This window comes from Zootermopsis nevadensis, unplaced genomic scaffold (assembly GCF_977971745.1).
Source record: "Zootermopsis nevadensis isolate Lab colony 2312 unplaced genomic scaffold, Znev_1.0 Znev_ptg000031l, whole genome shotgun sequence".
NCBI lineage: Eukaryota > Metazoa > Arthropoda > Insecta > Blattodea > Termopsidae > Zootermopsis > Zootermopsis nevadensis.
Genome location: NW_028259163.1, coordinates 4,118,212 through 4,133,408, shown reverse-complemented (window position 1 = coordinate 4,133,408; position 15,197 = coordinate 4,118,212). Strand labels below are relative to the sequence as shown.

General features: G+C 35.6%; 3 protein-coding genes across 13 annotated transcripts in view; 2 read left to right on the top strand and 1 right to left on the bottom strand.

Annotated features, from left to right (window-relative positions):
* LOC110827047 (uncharacterized) overlaps positions 1 to 5,523 on the top strand; it is a 52,315-nt gene extending 46,792 nt beyond the window's left edge. For 3 of the 4 annotated variants that reach the window (XM_087359238.1, XM_022058294.2, XM_022058295.2), the window contains exons 6-7: positions 292 to 400; positions 1,234 to 5,523. In XM_087359238.1, the coding sequence (XP_087215364.1) occupies positions 292 to 400; positions 1,234 to 1,373 (249 nt within the window). In that variant the 3' untranslated portion in view covers positions 1,374 to 5,523. Of the gene's footprint in view, positions 1 to 291; positions 401 to 459; positions 668 to 1,233 lie in introns of all 4 variants that reach the window. The other variant, XR_015537998.1, reaches the window with a different exon arrangement.
* A 371-nt stretch (positions 5,524 to 5,894) lies between these two features.
* LOC110827016 (queuosine 5'-phosphate N-glycosylase/hydrolase) lies at positions 5,895 to 11,522 on the bottom strand. Of its 7 annotated transcripts, none has more exons than XM_087359236.1 (8): positions 11,480 to 11,522; positions 9,776 to 9,912; positions 9,289 to 9,516; positions 8,999 to 9,161; positions 8,280 to 8,393; positions 7,133 to 7,247; positions 6,327 to 6,397; positions 5,895 to 6,233 (listed from the first exon to the last, which is right to left on the bottom strand). In XM_087359236.1, the coding sequence occupies exons 2-8, from the start codon at positions 9,872 to 9,874 to the stop codon at positions 6,004 to 6,006; spliced, it is 1,020 nt and encodes a 339-aa protein (XP_087215362.1). In that variant the 5' UTR covers positions 9,875 to 9,912; positions 11,480 to 11,522; the 3' UTR covers positions 5,895 to 6,003. The 7 variants fall into 7 exon arrangements, with proteins under 7 accessions (XP_087215362.1, XP_087215357.1, XP_087215358.1 ...); XM_087359231.1 differs by lacking the exon at positions 11,480 to 11,522 and adding an exon at positions 11,187 to 11,296; XM_087359232.1 differs by lacking the exon at positions 11,480 to 11,522 and adding an exon at positions 10,839 to 11,258.
* LOC110827043 (protein kinase C-binding protein NELL1) overlaps positions 10,340 to 15,197 on the top strand; it is a 116,616-nt gene continuing 111,758 nt past the window's right edge. Inside the window, exon 1 of one of the 2 annotated variants that reach the window (XM_022058286.2) lies at positions 10,340 to 10,464. The gene's annotated coding sequence lies outside the window, so the exon portion shown is untranslated. The remainder of the gene's footprint in view (positions 10,465 to 15,197) is intronic. The other variant, XM_022058285.2, reaches the window with a different exon arrangement.

Here is a 15,197-nt window from a genome sequence, read left to right as displayed (position 1 = left end):
TGTAGTTTCTCAAAAACTCTTCTTGACAGAATTAGTCATAATTATGCTATAGAATTGACGGCACAGAAATGTTTCGTGCAGTCAGCACAAGACAGAAAAATGATTGTCACAGACCAGATGTTATTTTTATAGTCATTTCAGTCAAGTCCATACACTCACACCCTATTTCTCTAACATACATTTTTACCAATACCACCACTGGCACGGAAGCCTTGCTCTACTGCAAAAGTGCTGTCATAGTGTGTAGTGAACAGCTTTACTTTACAGACCATGTAAGTTTGTTCCTTGTAGTTGGCTGAAACAAATGAGAATGGGGAGAGCCACGTGGAACGTGTTTACTGCAGCCATTTGTTTCATCTCCAGTGCCTCATTACCTACATGAAGACTCCTCCTTTTCATGGTATGTACAGATGATTCAGTTTTAATCAGCACATTTTTGTATCATAATCTCTTTAACAGCACGCATGGATGCGGCAAGAGGTGTGCACCGGGTATTGGTCGGGAAGCCTGAGGGGAAGAAACCGCTGGGGAGACCTAGACGTAGATGGGAGGATAATGTCAGGCGGGGTCTATCGGAGGTAGGAGTTGAAGGCGACTGGGTTTTGTTGGCCGAGGACAGGAACCGGTGGAGGGCTTTGGTTAATTCGGTGATGAACCTTCGGGTTCGGTAAGCCATCTAGTTAGTTAATTAATTTTTCTTAGCTTGTAGCCTATTGATATTGTTTACATTAATGATAACAGAGGGCAGTAATATTATACATTTTGTAAATATGTGAAGGTGAAATATTATGCAGGTATCTAGATACTAATAGATTGAATATTAAATAACCATGCATGTACATTAATAATGAAAGAATTAATATTTTGCATAAAACATAGTGATGCTGTTATGTCATGATGAGATAAAGCTGCACGCTTTCACGTTAGTATAAGGTTAGTGTTAGCTTTATGTTCTGGCTGCCGTACCTCTTAGAAAGAGTACCTGGTAACTGTTCAGTGGGGTAAATTTGTCCCTGGTGTTCTACGGCCTAACCAGCCTCCTATCTAATGGGTATCGGACTTCTTGCCTAGGAGGTAAAGTGGCCAGAGCGTGAAGCTAAGCCTTCACCTCCGTCTAGTGCCACCACCAACAATAATAATAACAGTAGCAAAAGTGGTTCTTGCCTCCAGATCGCAAAAGTCATGATAAACACATACGAGGCGTTTCAGCTAAAATGTGATGATGCGTTCTAGGCGGTAAGAAGTGTCCCAAGTGTGGGCAACGAATTTATCATGACAAGTGGCGTGTGAGTGAGAAGGTCGCAGAAAATCGATGGGGTCATCAGCAGGCCAGGGAGCGCGAACTGAGGGAAGTGACCGAGTTCCTCGAATAGAGAGCAGCATTGTCTCATTGCTTACAGAACAAAGTACGAGTGATCCTCAATTGCAGATAACATCGTCGTATGGGAACAGTACTTTTTATAAAGGTAACTTAAGTCAAATGTGTGTTTTATTATTTTCAGAAAAGAAATGTCATATTTGTCTAATTTCTGTGTATGAATTTTTAGTATCAGTGTGATGGAGAACGGTATTGTTGGTAATACTGCTGTTATATTGTCTTTTGTAATTAAATTTTTTACTGTCAAAATTTTAAGTTTTCATGGCATTTTTAGTAATATGATGACTTTCGGGTTGTCAGCCGTGTCAGGGCCTGAGGATGAGAACACATTAGCGGTTTCGTTACCAGCTCAATTTGACATGGCTGACGACCCAAAAGTTATCATATTACATTTTTCACTGCTCTTTTGGTGGTATATTGAGGATTTGAGACGTTCGAATGATTGTAAGGAAATCAAGTGTGTTTAAATGAGAAAGAAGTGTGGATTGTATCTGCTTATCAGAATCATGGTATAGAATTTTGATTATCCAAAATTAACCAAACTTAATTCAACATGAACATGTAATTTTGTGTTTGGAAAGAGAGAATTTAAAATTTGAGTGTAACCATTTTATGTGGACATTTTGCTATTATATTTTGTCTAACACTTATGTATGCTCTTATCATGGCTTAATGTATTTCTGTCATAAAATTTAAAAGTTAAATATTTATATCATATGATGCTTATGAATCAAAGGTGCTATTAATGCTAGGTCCATGTCGGCCATTTTTTGATATTATACACAAAATATCCACTTCACACATTCATTTGCATACAGTTAACATTGAATTAGATATGGTAGAATGATTATATGTGATGAACTGGGCAGGATGGGAAAGAAAGTGGTAGTGGCCTATTTTAAGGTATATTTATGGCAATCATCTGGATGAATTGAGGAAAACAATGGGGGATCACAGAGTAATCCACCCCTGGAAATAATTTGAACTGGTGATCTTCCATATGTTAATTAGACTGTCTTAATTTCTTCGTAATGTTTATTGATCATCGTCATTTAATTACGTAGTTCCTGATAAATTTAGTGTCTTGTAAAGCCAATTCATATTTGTCACATTTGTAGGTGCATTCGCAGCTTAAATTTGCAAAAATGTGCCTATTAGCTTCACAATGTCTGTCTGTCTTTCTGCATGTAACAATTTGAGAATCACACTGAATGGATTTCCATGAAATTTGATATTTAGAATTTTCACCAAATTTTTCTAAATACATCACAATTTTAGTTAAAATCTGACAATATTATGTGCTGTACATGGATATTTGATGTGGTCACATTGCTTTAGGTTTCCTGCCCAAAATTTGGTATGTGATTATCATCTCTTCCGTGCATGATACATAAACTGTACTTGGGTGAAATACAGTGTTATGTAAGTAAAAACTTTATTTTTATTGAGCGGAATTTCATGGCTGTCAATGTGGCAATCATCTGACAAAGTGCAACATGAATAGTTAATGTTCACAGGAGACCATCAAGTTCTATTAACTGACTCCATTGAGGAAACTTCCTAAGAAGTTAATAGTACATTCATCTGGTCGAAAAATTGCCTGCCTTTTATGTGACCTAAAGGTTCATCGCCATGTTCATAAGAGCCAGTTGGTCATCCATACCGTGTGTCAGATCGTGTCTGTCCCGTACGTAATTTACGTGGTGATCTGTCCTATATTCACAGTGGACAGTTTTACAGTACAAAAATATGTATCTCAAATCTTGTATTTAAATACCATAAAATGTTTATCTGTGATTGATTCAATAATTTTTCAGATACGCAAACTTGTCAAAAGGCCTACAGTTTTGAGGAACATACAAAAGTATTAAATTATCTTAACTTGTACATATTTCTTGCCTTTGTTTGTTTTTTAATGTACTAGCTTTTGCTAGTTTCCTGAACATAAATACAATAGAGTCCCGATCATCCAACATGCGGTTATCCAAAATATTCGTTCCGTTTTATCTGACGGGTCAGAATGCTCCATTTTATCAGCGGTCAACTCGGCGTGTAGAGGAATGAATTACACTCGCCCACCACGCAACTTCTACATTTTATGTACTCTGCTGCTACAGACGTTCAACTGTTCAGGCAACGGCATGATCTTGCCGCAAAGAAAAACGAGGAGGCTCAGATATAAATACCCATTACTAATTTCTTAGAAAGCAAACTCTTTCATTTACATATCTGCATTATGTTAAATACTGTTTTTGTTTGTGAGTTGTTATATTTGATGCCATAGCTTATTTTCTTTGTAATTTAATAATATAAATTGAGTTATGAACTGGGTTGATATTTACCATTGTCTTTTACATTAGTCTTTCATATTATCTTAGATTTTTAATTACCCATTTAGATCAGATAATCGGGACTATACTGTGTATGGAATTGTATTTACTGTGTGAGTTTAGTGTTTATTTTAACGCAAATAATATGGTAAAACACTTTGTCAGTGCCATTTTGTAACAACAGTTTACGTAAAGTGATTTACAAGAAAGTAGCACAGGCGTAGATAATCCAGCATTTGAATATTTAACTCAGTGGTCCCCAACCTTTTTGTGCCTACGGGCACATTTGAGAGTTTATGAGATCGTGGCGGACACCAACCAATTAACAAAGCCAAATTTTCTTTTCTCTGGACAAATAAGATATGGACACCAAATAATACACAAAACAACACGACGTTTAATGACACAAGAAACCATGCAATCAAAAATACGTAGTTTTATAAGTACAATTATTATTACTCAAGTGGGAAGTTAGTGCGATGTTTGGCGCTGCATTTCATCGGCCAGTTTTTCCAAATTTTGGAGTGTAGGATGATGTTGCTGCTTGCAAACAATCGTCTAGATGGGCGTCAGCAAGTCGAGATCTGCGCTTTGATTTTATAATGTTCGTGGTTGAACGGCCTTCATTATTCAGTATAACCTCTTTCTGTAACAACGCGGGCGCTGTGTTGGGGACCACTGATTTAACTAATCAGAATCTTTACATTGTCTGCAGATGCTTCTGATTTATTTATTCTTTTGCATGGTTTTATGAAATAACAATTTTGTATTGTAAATAATTTGGTTGTGTTTTGTATAAAATAGCATATTGTACGTCTTAACACGGTACATTGATAAGAATACCAAATGATGAAACGTGTTTTACCTTTTGGTTTGTACGTACTATTACCATTCATATGATGTGATATATAAATCTTGAATAAATATTACAATGTATGGAACTACAGTAATTTTGTATGATCTACAGCTTTTGCAGCAACTAAAGTCAGGGAAGTCTCAGTCAATCAGCCATGTCAAGGGGTCGCAAAAAAAAAACAATGTTTTGAGAATCGTTTTGTTCGTCATCGTCATCATTTACTTAAATTATCAAAATCAGTTTGTATGTTCTTCAACAGGAAGAAAAACGTTTGAACACGATAATCCCATTTCTTTGCCGATGTGTTGTTTCATCACTGTTCACGCTCCTAGCGTGAGAAACTTCTCCTTGTATTTTCTTAATAATTTATCATGTTGCCAGTAAACATTGTAAATCTTAATGTGCTGTATATTTATGTTTCTTATGTAAAATGTAGCAATTTTTGAGGAATCAGTTTGAGGAACCTATGAGTAAGGATTTGTATGGAAAGGGTTAAAAACAGTGGAAATCAGTAGAAAATTGTACGATATTCTCACTCCGTTTTCCTGCATTTTGGATTTTAGTTTAATGTTTTCACAGTTGTGGCATTAATTTATTTTATATAATTGACGGATTAGGGACGTACAATTATCTAACATATGGAAATATCGCATACTGATAGCTATATGGATCTGTTTCACTGAATATGAAGCAGTTTGTAAGATTTGAGGTTTTCACAGCGATGAGTATGAAGATTTCTGTCTTCTGGGTTGTTGCGCTGTGTAGTCTGGTCGATGTTAACCAAGGTTTCACAGGTCATACTGTCTCCGTCATCAGGGCGATGAGTATGTGTTACTTGCGTTAAATGAATACATCACCAGATTGTCATCTGAGTCTGTCCATCTATCCACAAACGTGTTTAATGTCAAACTATGTAACTGATTTTGATTAAATGTGGTACCTGGGGGTCTCGATGAAAAGCTGTGACACGTTTTATTTTTCTCCATATTATTCACTTTTACTGTTACTGGATTTCTGGACTTTGTCGTTCTGGTATTCTTTAAAGAACACAGCATTTCAGAAACTAAATCCCTTTCGCTGGACCCAGTGATTGGGTCTAGCTATTTCTGAGGGACCTGACCAGGTATTCCCCATATTTTCACCGAGGATGAAAGTGGATCCAGTTTCCAGAACGTGTTCTTTTCAGAATACCAGATAATGGAGAAAATACAAAAATTCAGTAATAGTAACAGTAATTGTAATCTGCCATCACCACCAAGTGTTTAGAATTGTAAGATCTGAGGTTTTCTGAATGAGTTTATGACATACCAAATTCATACGACACTGGAGATATCATTCAAATCGACAACTTTTATTTGAAAAAATTTTCAGTGCTTCTAGTAAGTAATATAGTAATGATAGTAATATTCATCCAATCATATGTATCTGGTATTAGCATTTCAATAGAAAATACTCGATGTCTTGTGGAACGGAATAAAGTCTAGCTTTGCCGCGTGCTTACGACGATAGTCCCATAAGAAATGGTCGATGAGAATCGAGTTGACTGGAAGACCTGCCTGATCCCGAGACTTCAGCAGTGCTCGAACTTCATCTGCGACCAACTCCGTAGCTTGAATTGAACAGCCACGAATTTCTACTTCATTTTCACTTCCGTTCTCGAGAAGTTTATCTGCGAGACAGGAAATAATGCATCAGATAGTTTCGTTGGTTGGTCCACGTGTCGAAGGGAAATGACCGTCTCTGTATTCTTGATATTGCTTACCAGATTTCAGTAATTCCATCAGCTCATCGCTGTATTTCAGCACTCCATAGTAAATCAGAACTTGTGGAACTCTGTAAACGAAGAAACGATTGAAGTATGCGGTTACGATTGGAGCTGAAACGTGGTAGTTCATTATGTGTTAGTACATTGGGGAACTCCTGTATTATACAGAAGCCAGTTTTATGTTAACGTGTTTGCTTATTCAGGGTATATATTTAAATGGATGCGGACCTTGGTAAAAATGTTCACTCGAGACATTTATTTTTCATTGTTTTTTTCCTGGAGTGATTTATTGTAAACGATAGTTTTTCGCCTATAAACTGTTTTCGATTTATTACTTTCTAATGTGTCTTTCTGTCATATCCTTAAATTAGAAATTTTACGGTTTTTATATTTTATTTTAAGAAATTCAAATAGACAGTGTGATGTGCTGTGTGAACTAAAATTTGCGATACAGTAGCAAAGTAGGGTAAGAAGGGATTTAAAAGAGGTGTTTTGTTACTGCTGTGTTTAACAGAGCTGTCTTTGTATACCATGTAAAGTAATTATGTAAATTAGATAGTTAAAAAGTATCATTTACTGAAAAAAGGGTTTGAAGTCACAATTATTTTATCTGTCCCTGATTGGAAACTGTAGATCTTATTAAGATATTGTGTAACAATTTTTTGTACTTTGATAAAATTCGGTTTTAACTGCATGTAAAGTAGAACTTGTATTGTGCTTATAGAGACTAAAATTTACCTGAGAAAGTTTCGTATGGGCACTAATATAATTGTATTTAGTAGTTATGGATGTCGCTATCTCACCTGTAATCAGCAAACATCGTTATGGTGTCAATGTCATTGAATTGACCCAACCCTTGACCACGGAAACATGCCCAGATATCACCAATCAGAATCTGTGCTCGTTTGTATATTGACACTGTAACAAAAATAGATGTTTAACACATTTTTGGGCCATTCTGTAATTGAAAATATTGTGCACGATTCACCATTGTTATAATCTCTTATGCCTATTCAAATTCTTTGACTGCCTGTATGACCAATGACAAGGACCAGTTTTATCTGATGAACCCCACAGAGCAGGTATCTTTCTAGCTTATCGGAGCGTCTCCAAAACATAATAAATATTAGAATTTTAATTTTTTATAATTTATAAATGTCCATTGAAAATATAATCTTCGTATTGTTCTTGTTCCCCCCAAAATGATTTTAAACTGAGGAAAGACACTCGGGCAACAAGCCGCGTCAGGTGGCTGAATGGCGAATGAACCATTTCTTCCGCCCAAGAGTCTTTCATCAACTTCGGTCGCCACGAAAGCCTCACTTCATACATTATCTTAAACTATTGGTTCTCACTTTGGTGAGTATGACGATGACCGTCTTCTGGGTTGTTGCGCTGTGTAGTCTGGTCGATGTTAACCAACGTTTCAGAGGTCATACTGCCTCCGTCATCAGAGTATGAAGATTTCTGTCTTCTGGGTTGTTGCGCTGTGTAGTCTGGTCGATGTTAACCAACGTTTCAGAGGTCATACTGCCTCCGTCATCAGAGTATGAAGATTTCTGTCTTCTGGGTTGTTGCGCTGTGTAGTCTGGTCGATGTTAACCAACGTTTCAGAGGTCATACTGCCTCCGTCATCAGGGCCCTAATGACGGAGGCAGTATGACCATACTACACGGCGCGACGACCCAGAAGACAGCCATCTTCATACGTGATACTGTGAGAATTTGAAACCTCATAGTTCTTTGATTCGTCATTATGCCCAGTTGTCTGGTTAAAAATTAATGTCCCATGGTCGTAATTAATTCTTCTTGGGCTACCAGCTATGTCAGATGGTTTGATGGAGAAAGCAGTGTTTTGGGAACCTCTCGACACGGTTGGTAGCCGGAGAAGAATTCATTATTCTTTGTCACCATGAATGCTTCAGATCATACATCCCGTGGTTAATCTCACCTCTGTGACCTTTGTAATTGGCTTCATCTCTAAAACATGGAAACTCCTCAACAATCAAGTGCAGCAAACTCTGGGCTGAATTGTTACATTCTTTCAGACATGTCACAAATGATCCTATGACAGATTGATGAAACAAAAGATGTCATAAAAACTAGCTTCCTCAATTACAAACAAAATTACATTCATGACAGAGTTAAGGGCTGATTAAATTTACGAAATGCTCGCTATCATTAACACAGTAAAAAGTAGAATAAATGGAAGAATTATAATTGTATTTATTCAGTATTTATGGTAGCAATGATATTACAGGATTTATTATTTCATATTTTATCTGTAACTGAACCTGTTCTAAAACATAGAAAATAATGGCTTATCATCCTTTCAAAACTATGAAATTCATCATGTGAAAAATTATTACAAGTGAAAAAGAAGGCATATTATCTGTAAAGTTGACAAATTAATTTGAAATACGTCATCCGATTCTTAGATTATAATAATTTAACTTCCTCCATGTTTGTTTATGAATAGATATCTAACACAGTGAATTTTTTTTAACAGTGCAGCTATGAAGTGAACTTAAAAGCATTATGGTCGACCAAAATTTATAATCATTTTGTCACAGAAAATTAGTTTCTGGATCTATTAGGGCAATATCATACATATAAAATAACTTCAGACATTAATAATTAGACTTATACAAAATTTGAATATTATTCTACCTTTGTATTTCTGAAGGAGTTTTAACCCAACTTCGCGTAGGCAAGCGACACGATCTTCAAGCAAGGGCACTTTGGCATCAGGGTTATCAGAACGTAAGATGTGACCAAGGTTTGCAGAAGTCACTTGTGAATAGAATTTAGCATCAGTGAGGGGTATTCCATCCTGTGAAAAATATTAGGTTAAAGATAATTTTAAATTGAAAATCGAGGCTTTACGGCCAATGTAGTGCCTTAAATTTCATGTGTAATGCACATGGTCGTGTTTAAAAACTAGCAAGATTGTGACAAACCTCAAGAGCTCTTTTAACGGCTGCACAGAGAGCAAAGTATCCTGTATAGGTTTTGCCATTCCATGTCACTTCCCATTTTGAATCTTTATTAGCTGTCCAAAAACAGAAATTTAGAGTGTCGACAAAAAATATCCAATCCACAGCAGATTCATCAGCCTTCTGTGGGTGTAGCTGATGTTGTGAGAAGCCATCAATGCAAATTTGTTTGTTCTTTACCCCTTCTGCAACCTGGTAAATAATGCAGAATATAAATGAGTTTTATTAGTAATTATTTTTCTATGTATCTTGTCACATTTTAAGCCCTTTTTATAGGTTCAGATACTCAGATCACATCAAGGGGATGTTGGATTTAAAGACTTTGTAAACCACTGGTCTCAGCTATTGACAGTATTCTTAAAGAAACTATTTTACATATTTTAAATTTACTGCCTTTATAACATCTGAATTGAAATTGCACAGTTAAAATAAAACTGTTTTCAGAACTTACCTCATGTGCTAGATTCTTTATGCCATCTGGTAAGATAAATACATTTTTTGCCAACTTTGAAATTAATTCTCCAGATTTCTTTGGTGTTAGAACATTCATTTCTAAATGTCTTAATGTGACCACAGTGGTATGGAAATCTGAAAGTTTGTTTAGTAACATTATTTAGCAAGAAACTAAAGTTTATAGAGAACTGTATAAGAGGTACTTAATACCACTGGAAAATGTGAAAGTGTTTTGAAATTCCACAACTTGGACCACCTTGCTGCTTTCAGATGTTTAGAATGGCTCTAGAAGGTATGTCACATAATCAGAATTTTGTATCAAAGGCAAAACACACTTTTCAACAACCTGCAGGTATTTATTATATTTTAAGTAGTGTTTTATTTTGTGGATTTAAAAAGTAGTTTTTTTATTTAAAGGAATTAAAATCTTTACAACATAAATGATAAGTTAACTTTGGCAAGTTGGCTTTCCCTATATTTCAGGTAGTAACCACAGAACACAAAAAGTGAAACTTTAGAGGGCTTTTGTAGATTAGAATATTTTTGTTGCAGTTGGTAACTGAATAACAGCCACATTCGTAAAACAGCTTTAAGTGATAACCATTCTATACAAAGTTGCTCCACAAAGTGCATGGCATTAATTTCTTGGATACCTACACTGGAGAAAACATCATATAAATACTGAAGGTAGGTGCAATCCACAATCACGTTAAATAAACAGTCATGGAAAAGAGACAAGTTATCGTTCTGAGGAACTAAGAAAACCTTTCAGCTATTGGATGTATGTCCCAAAACATAAGGGTTTCATAAACAAGGTTAAAATGACGAAACCATTTTATAAAATTGCAATAGGAGGTAGTTTGTAAAACATGGATATCATCTAGATTACCCTGAAGGCGTCATTATTTCAGAACAGATTACTAATGACTGATTTAAGGGTGAGAGAAATTGACATAACCTATAACGTCATAAATTCAACTAAATTCTACAATGACGAAAATAACTAATGAAATTGTCACCTATATTAAGAATATAATTAAACTGTGTATATTTTTGCTTACGTTATGAATTTAAAAATGCACTCAATATAAAAATAGTAAATAAACCATGTATTTTCCAAATTAAAGTACGACTAGCAATGTAGAGCAGCATCACCTTACACCACAAACATAAAATTGCGGTAGTGTGTCACTGGTGGAACAAAGTTGGGGTCATATTTGACAAGCTTATATTACGTGTATGTCGCTACTGTCATTAAAATTTGCAGTCGCTTAGATGCTTCATGAAGAGGCATTCACAAGAACACGTATCTTCTGTGTGTCGGTAACAAAGCTCGGATCACGAAACAAATAATTTGGTAAGAACTACGTCCTTGCCCCACTCCCCGATTTCTGTATAACAAATTTTACTTTGGAACCACCCGTCCATCAGATTTGCCTTTATAGTTGACTATGTGCCGTTATTTAATGAGTTAATTTGTGTCATACTGTACGCTGTATTATTCTGTGGTAAACTTGTATTTAGTCTATATTTAATGGTCCCCAATTAAGTGATCGTTATATTTAAATCTGTATAATGCAATTATTTTAACAATAACTTTTAAATATCCTAAACCATAACTTGTTTTAGAAGTGAGGGAATTTTATTTAGTGTAGAATGTAGCTAGATTTTTAATAGACAAGCTCGGTTACGTCATACATACACAAAAAATCCAGGTGTCTGTGGTTTTGATGTCGAGGCAAAGAGGTTGGATTCTGGCAAATAGTTTGAATTTTGATACACAGATGGTGCTCATGGTATGATATGGGTCGAATAAACTTGGGAAGTGTGGTAGACAAAAATTGCAAAATACAAAACGAGATAAATGAAACATGGACATCGAATTCGTTCGCAGCTTTCGTGAAGCATTTAGCAATACGTATCATGACAAGGAAGTACTGCATGTGACAATACACAGAGTAGTAACAACATTTCGGGTCGAAGTGTTTACGACAGGAAACGTCCGGCATCGGACAATTGACAGGTGGCCAACACTGTAAACACAACTGCTTTCCTCCAATATTTTGGTGGTGGCGTTGTTTGGTGTCGCATTTGACTACTATCTGCAGACTTCTTTCTGTGGGGATTTATCAAGTAACCCACGAAGCTTGGCATTTAACATTTAGTACGAAACAGACAACAACGAACATTAACCTAGAAACTCTTAGGAAATTTTACACGAAACACTAAAATGGCGAATGCTTGTAGGAGACTGGGGATATTTTTAGCATCTGCTCTGAACCTCTTCGGTAAATTTTTCTTAAGAAATATAACCTAAAAATTATGAAAACTATGAAAATGAACGGTTAAATGGATTTGAATGAGCTTCTTTATAAGTTGTGTAGAACATAAGTAGGATTACGTTCAAAAATATTTATTTTATTCAAATTCGTTAAGTCTTTCATTTATACTACGGGTTTTAAATAACTCATATTTTGCAACCACGCGGTATATAATCGTGCCTAATAATATTGGAATATTACCGCGTAGTGCGGGCTGTAGTTTACCGATCCATATACTTTTTTGGTTTAGAAAGTCTAGAATAATCTGTATAAAATATTATTATTCACTACGACGTGAAGGAGAGCTTCACGCTCCGGCCGTTTTATGTTAGGTGAGTTAAATCCCAGTAAGCCACCCTGCAGATAGGAAGTTGGTTGAACCTCAGAACTGGTTTGAACATCGTTCTTCTGCCGGGCGGTATTTTAAAAGTTACCGAAATTAACTGATAACACTTCCGATTGGAACTGTTAGTGATTATGTGGGTGGGGGGATAGTCTCGGTGTACCCAGAGGGCCATTTAACTTTCCGACAACGAACCACGCCCTCGGGGAATAAAATACTTTTACTGTGTCGTCAAAGCGAGTTAATTAACAACGCAGGGAACTGTTCTTGGAAGATGTGGAAGGGTTGATTCTTTTGAAACTTTAAATGGATTAATCCCCTTTGAAGTCTGAAACTTATTTAAACAGGAACGGAAATGTTTAATCGTATCGCAGTACACAGTTTCTACATTCGTTCTTTCCAAATTTTTGATTCTAATATCTTCTAGAGGGCAATTTAAACGCAATAAATTCCTACTTTATGTAAGTGAGGAACTAGTTTCAGGCACCGGACTGGTTTATCTATAGGTTAGAGATATCGACAAATCTGACTGCCAAATATCAGACGTGAGATATCAGGATATATCTTTTTAATATCATCCCACTTGTCATTCGTGTATATATGAGTTTCATGTAACATTCATGTTCAATGTCCCTTAGTACAATATTAATATTATGCAGAACTTCGTACTCAGCGTCGCTATAAAACGTTCATTTGTTTGTAGTGAGACAGACAGTTGAATGTGATGGAGCGTGTGTTCGGTGTCGGAACATAACCTAACTTTTTAAAATTCTCTGTTCAGTTTCTGTAAAATTATAATTATATTCAGACGGAAATAACTGGACATGTATTATGTTACAAATTAGTGTCTCACTGTTTGTTTAAACTTATAAATATTAAATTTTTCTTAATTCATTTGCATTGAAGTTATTAGTTAACACACACACACCATAGTATGGCGTTGTGCGTCATTTGTTTTCAAGTACAATGCACATTCTTTTGCAAGTATCAGCAGATTTTTCTTGTATAAGAAATGTATTCTTATACACAAAATTACGCAATTTATATGTTATTATATCGACATGAGTCCATCAAATTGCCTATAAACTGCGGGTTTATGTAAACTATGGAGAAATTGAAGAAGCCACCACTGAGTATAGTAAAACTGTAGTAACTCATACTTTTGAATGAAATGTATAGCGTAAGGTCACACTGGATGAGGGTTCAACGACGTCTCTCTTACCTCGGGCTTCGTCCCACATCCCCTTAGAACTCCATCCCCGTCATCTTGGCACCGAGAAACTCAACCCCAAAGCCCTTGTATCATCCTGGCAGAAAACATTAGCTCGTATGCTTCCAGTGCAAGAAGAATAGTTATGTCTTATAATATTAGAGTCGGACTAACATAGTCAGTATATAGACTGTCTACGGTGTGGAAGACTGGACTTCAGTTCCCGGCAGGTGACAAAAGATTCTTCTCGTAATCTCATCGCCCACATCGATTCCTCAGTCTGAACTTACTCATTTAGTCTATATTAATATCACGTAATTATTTCAAAACTGAACTAGATTGGAGATGAATGTATATAACTGGATTTTCTTATAGATTTTAGTCCAACCGTGCTCAAACTTTATTACTACCACTCTTTACATTTATCACCTCCTACTATTACAATAACCCTTTAAATCGTAATGGTAACTATACATACCACCTGATTTAAGAACTAGTAAATTTTTATTTTGTTCGCAGAATGTATTTATGGATTTCATATGATTCTCAGAGTAAACAGCGATTATTACCTTAAGCAATTAACTTATCTTTGTAATGTTGAATTGTTTTCTTTGAGGTCAGAATGGGAAATTTAAATATTATTTAGACGAACATCGAGTAAAAGTGTTAAGTCGTAAGGATGTGACACCTGAAAGTTTTCGTGGGTATAAACTTAGATTAATATACGTATATTTATGTTTGTTAAAAGTTGTTAATGTTTTTGGTATAGATAATAGAATAAGAAGAGTTCTTATATATGCCACAGTACTCTTATCGCATTGTTGTCTTAGCCGAGTTTGAAGGAAGTGCTGAGAATTTGAAATTAGAATTGGATAAGAACTCAATAAATTACGAAAGTAATCTGTCTTATGTCTTGTGCTTGTCTGATTGCGCTCGAATCCAGTCAGTCCTGTAGGATAGTAGCGAAGATTGAACTGTCTAAATATGTAGACTGGTTTTCTTGTGAAATTGTCAACGGATGAAAATCGTAGTCGACGGGGACCTATAATTTTAATATTAGTAAATATTAGTAAAATAATCTTGTCAACAGAAACGACGTATCACGAGATATAACAAATACTTTATCATTAAACGTATAAAATACCATGGAATCTGAAATGGTGTCTTATTAGGTAGTGGAATCTCGTGTTATGAAACACGAAGCTAACGTTGGCCATTTTGAACTCCTACAATAGATTTCGCAACGTGCCAGTATTGACGTATATAATGTTTTAGTTTATTAAAATATTTTTATTTTATTCATTGCATGTGTGTATCTTTTTGAAACATCCCTTACTATAGCTGAATTTTTTTTGGCACATGAATATAATAAGTGTAGAGCTCTGGCGGTGGTATAACTGATGTGTTCCAATACAACCCAACCATGAAGCTCCATATTGTTTAGTTTTTTGGATTATTTATTGTTGATTTGGGTGGCTTATCCCCGAGAAGGTTTATGAGTGAATTTGGAGAAGCGGTGGATTTATATTAACAGTGTAAAATCCCA

Coding starts and splice junctions, on each gene's coding strand:
- LOC110827016 (XM_087359231.1), bottom strand. Junction 9,517..9,775: donor TAAAGAATCTAGCACATGAG/GTAAGTTCTGAA, acceptor ATTATTTACCAG/GTTGCAGAAGGGGTAAAGAA. Junction 7,248..8,279: donor CAATTACAAAGGTCACAGAG/GTGAGATTAACC, acceptor TTTTTGTTACAG/TGTCAATATACAAACGAGCA.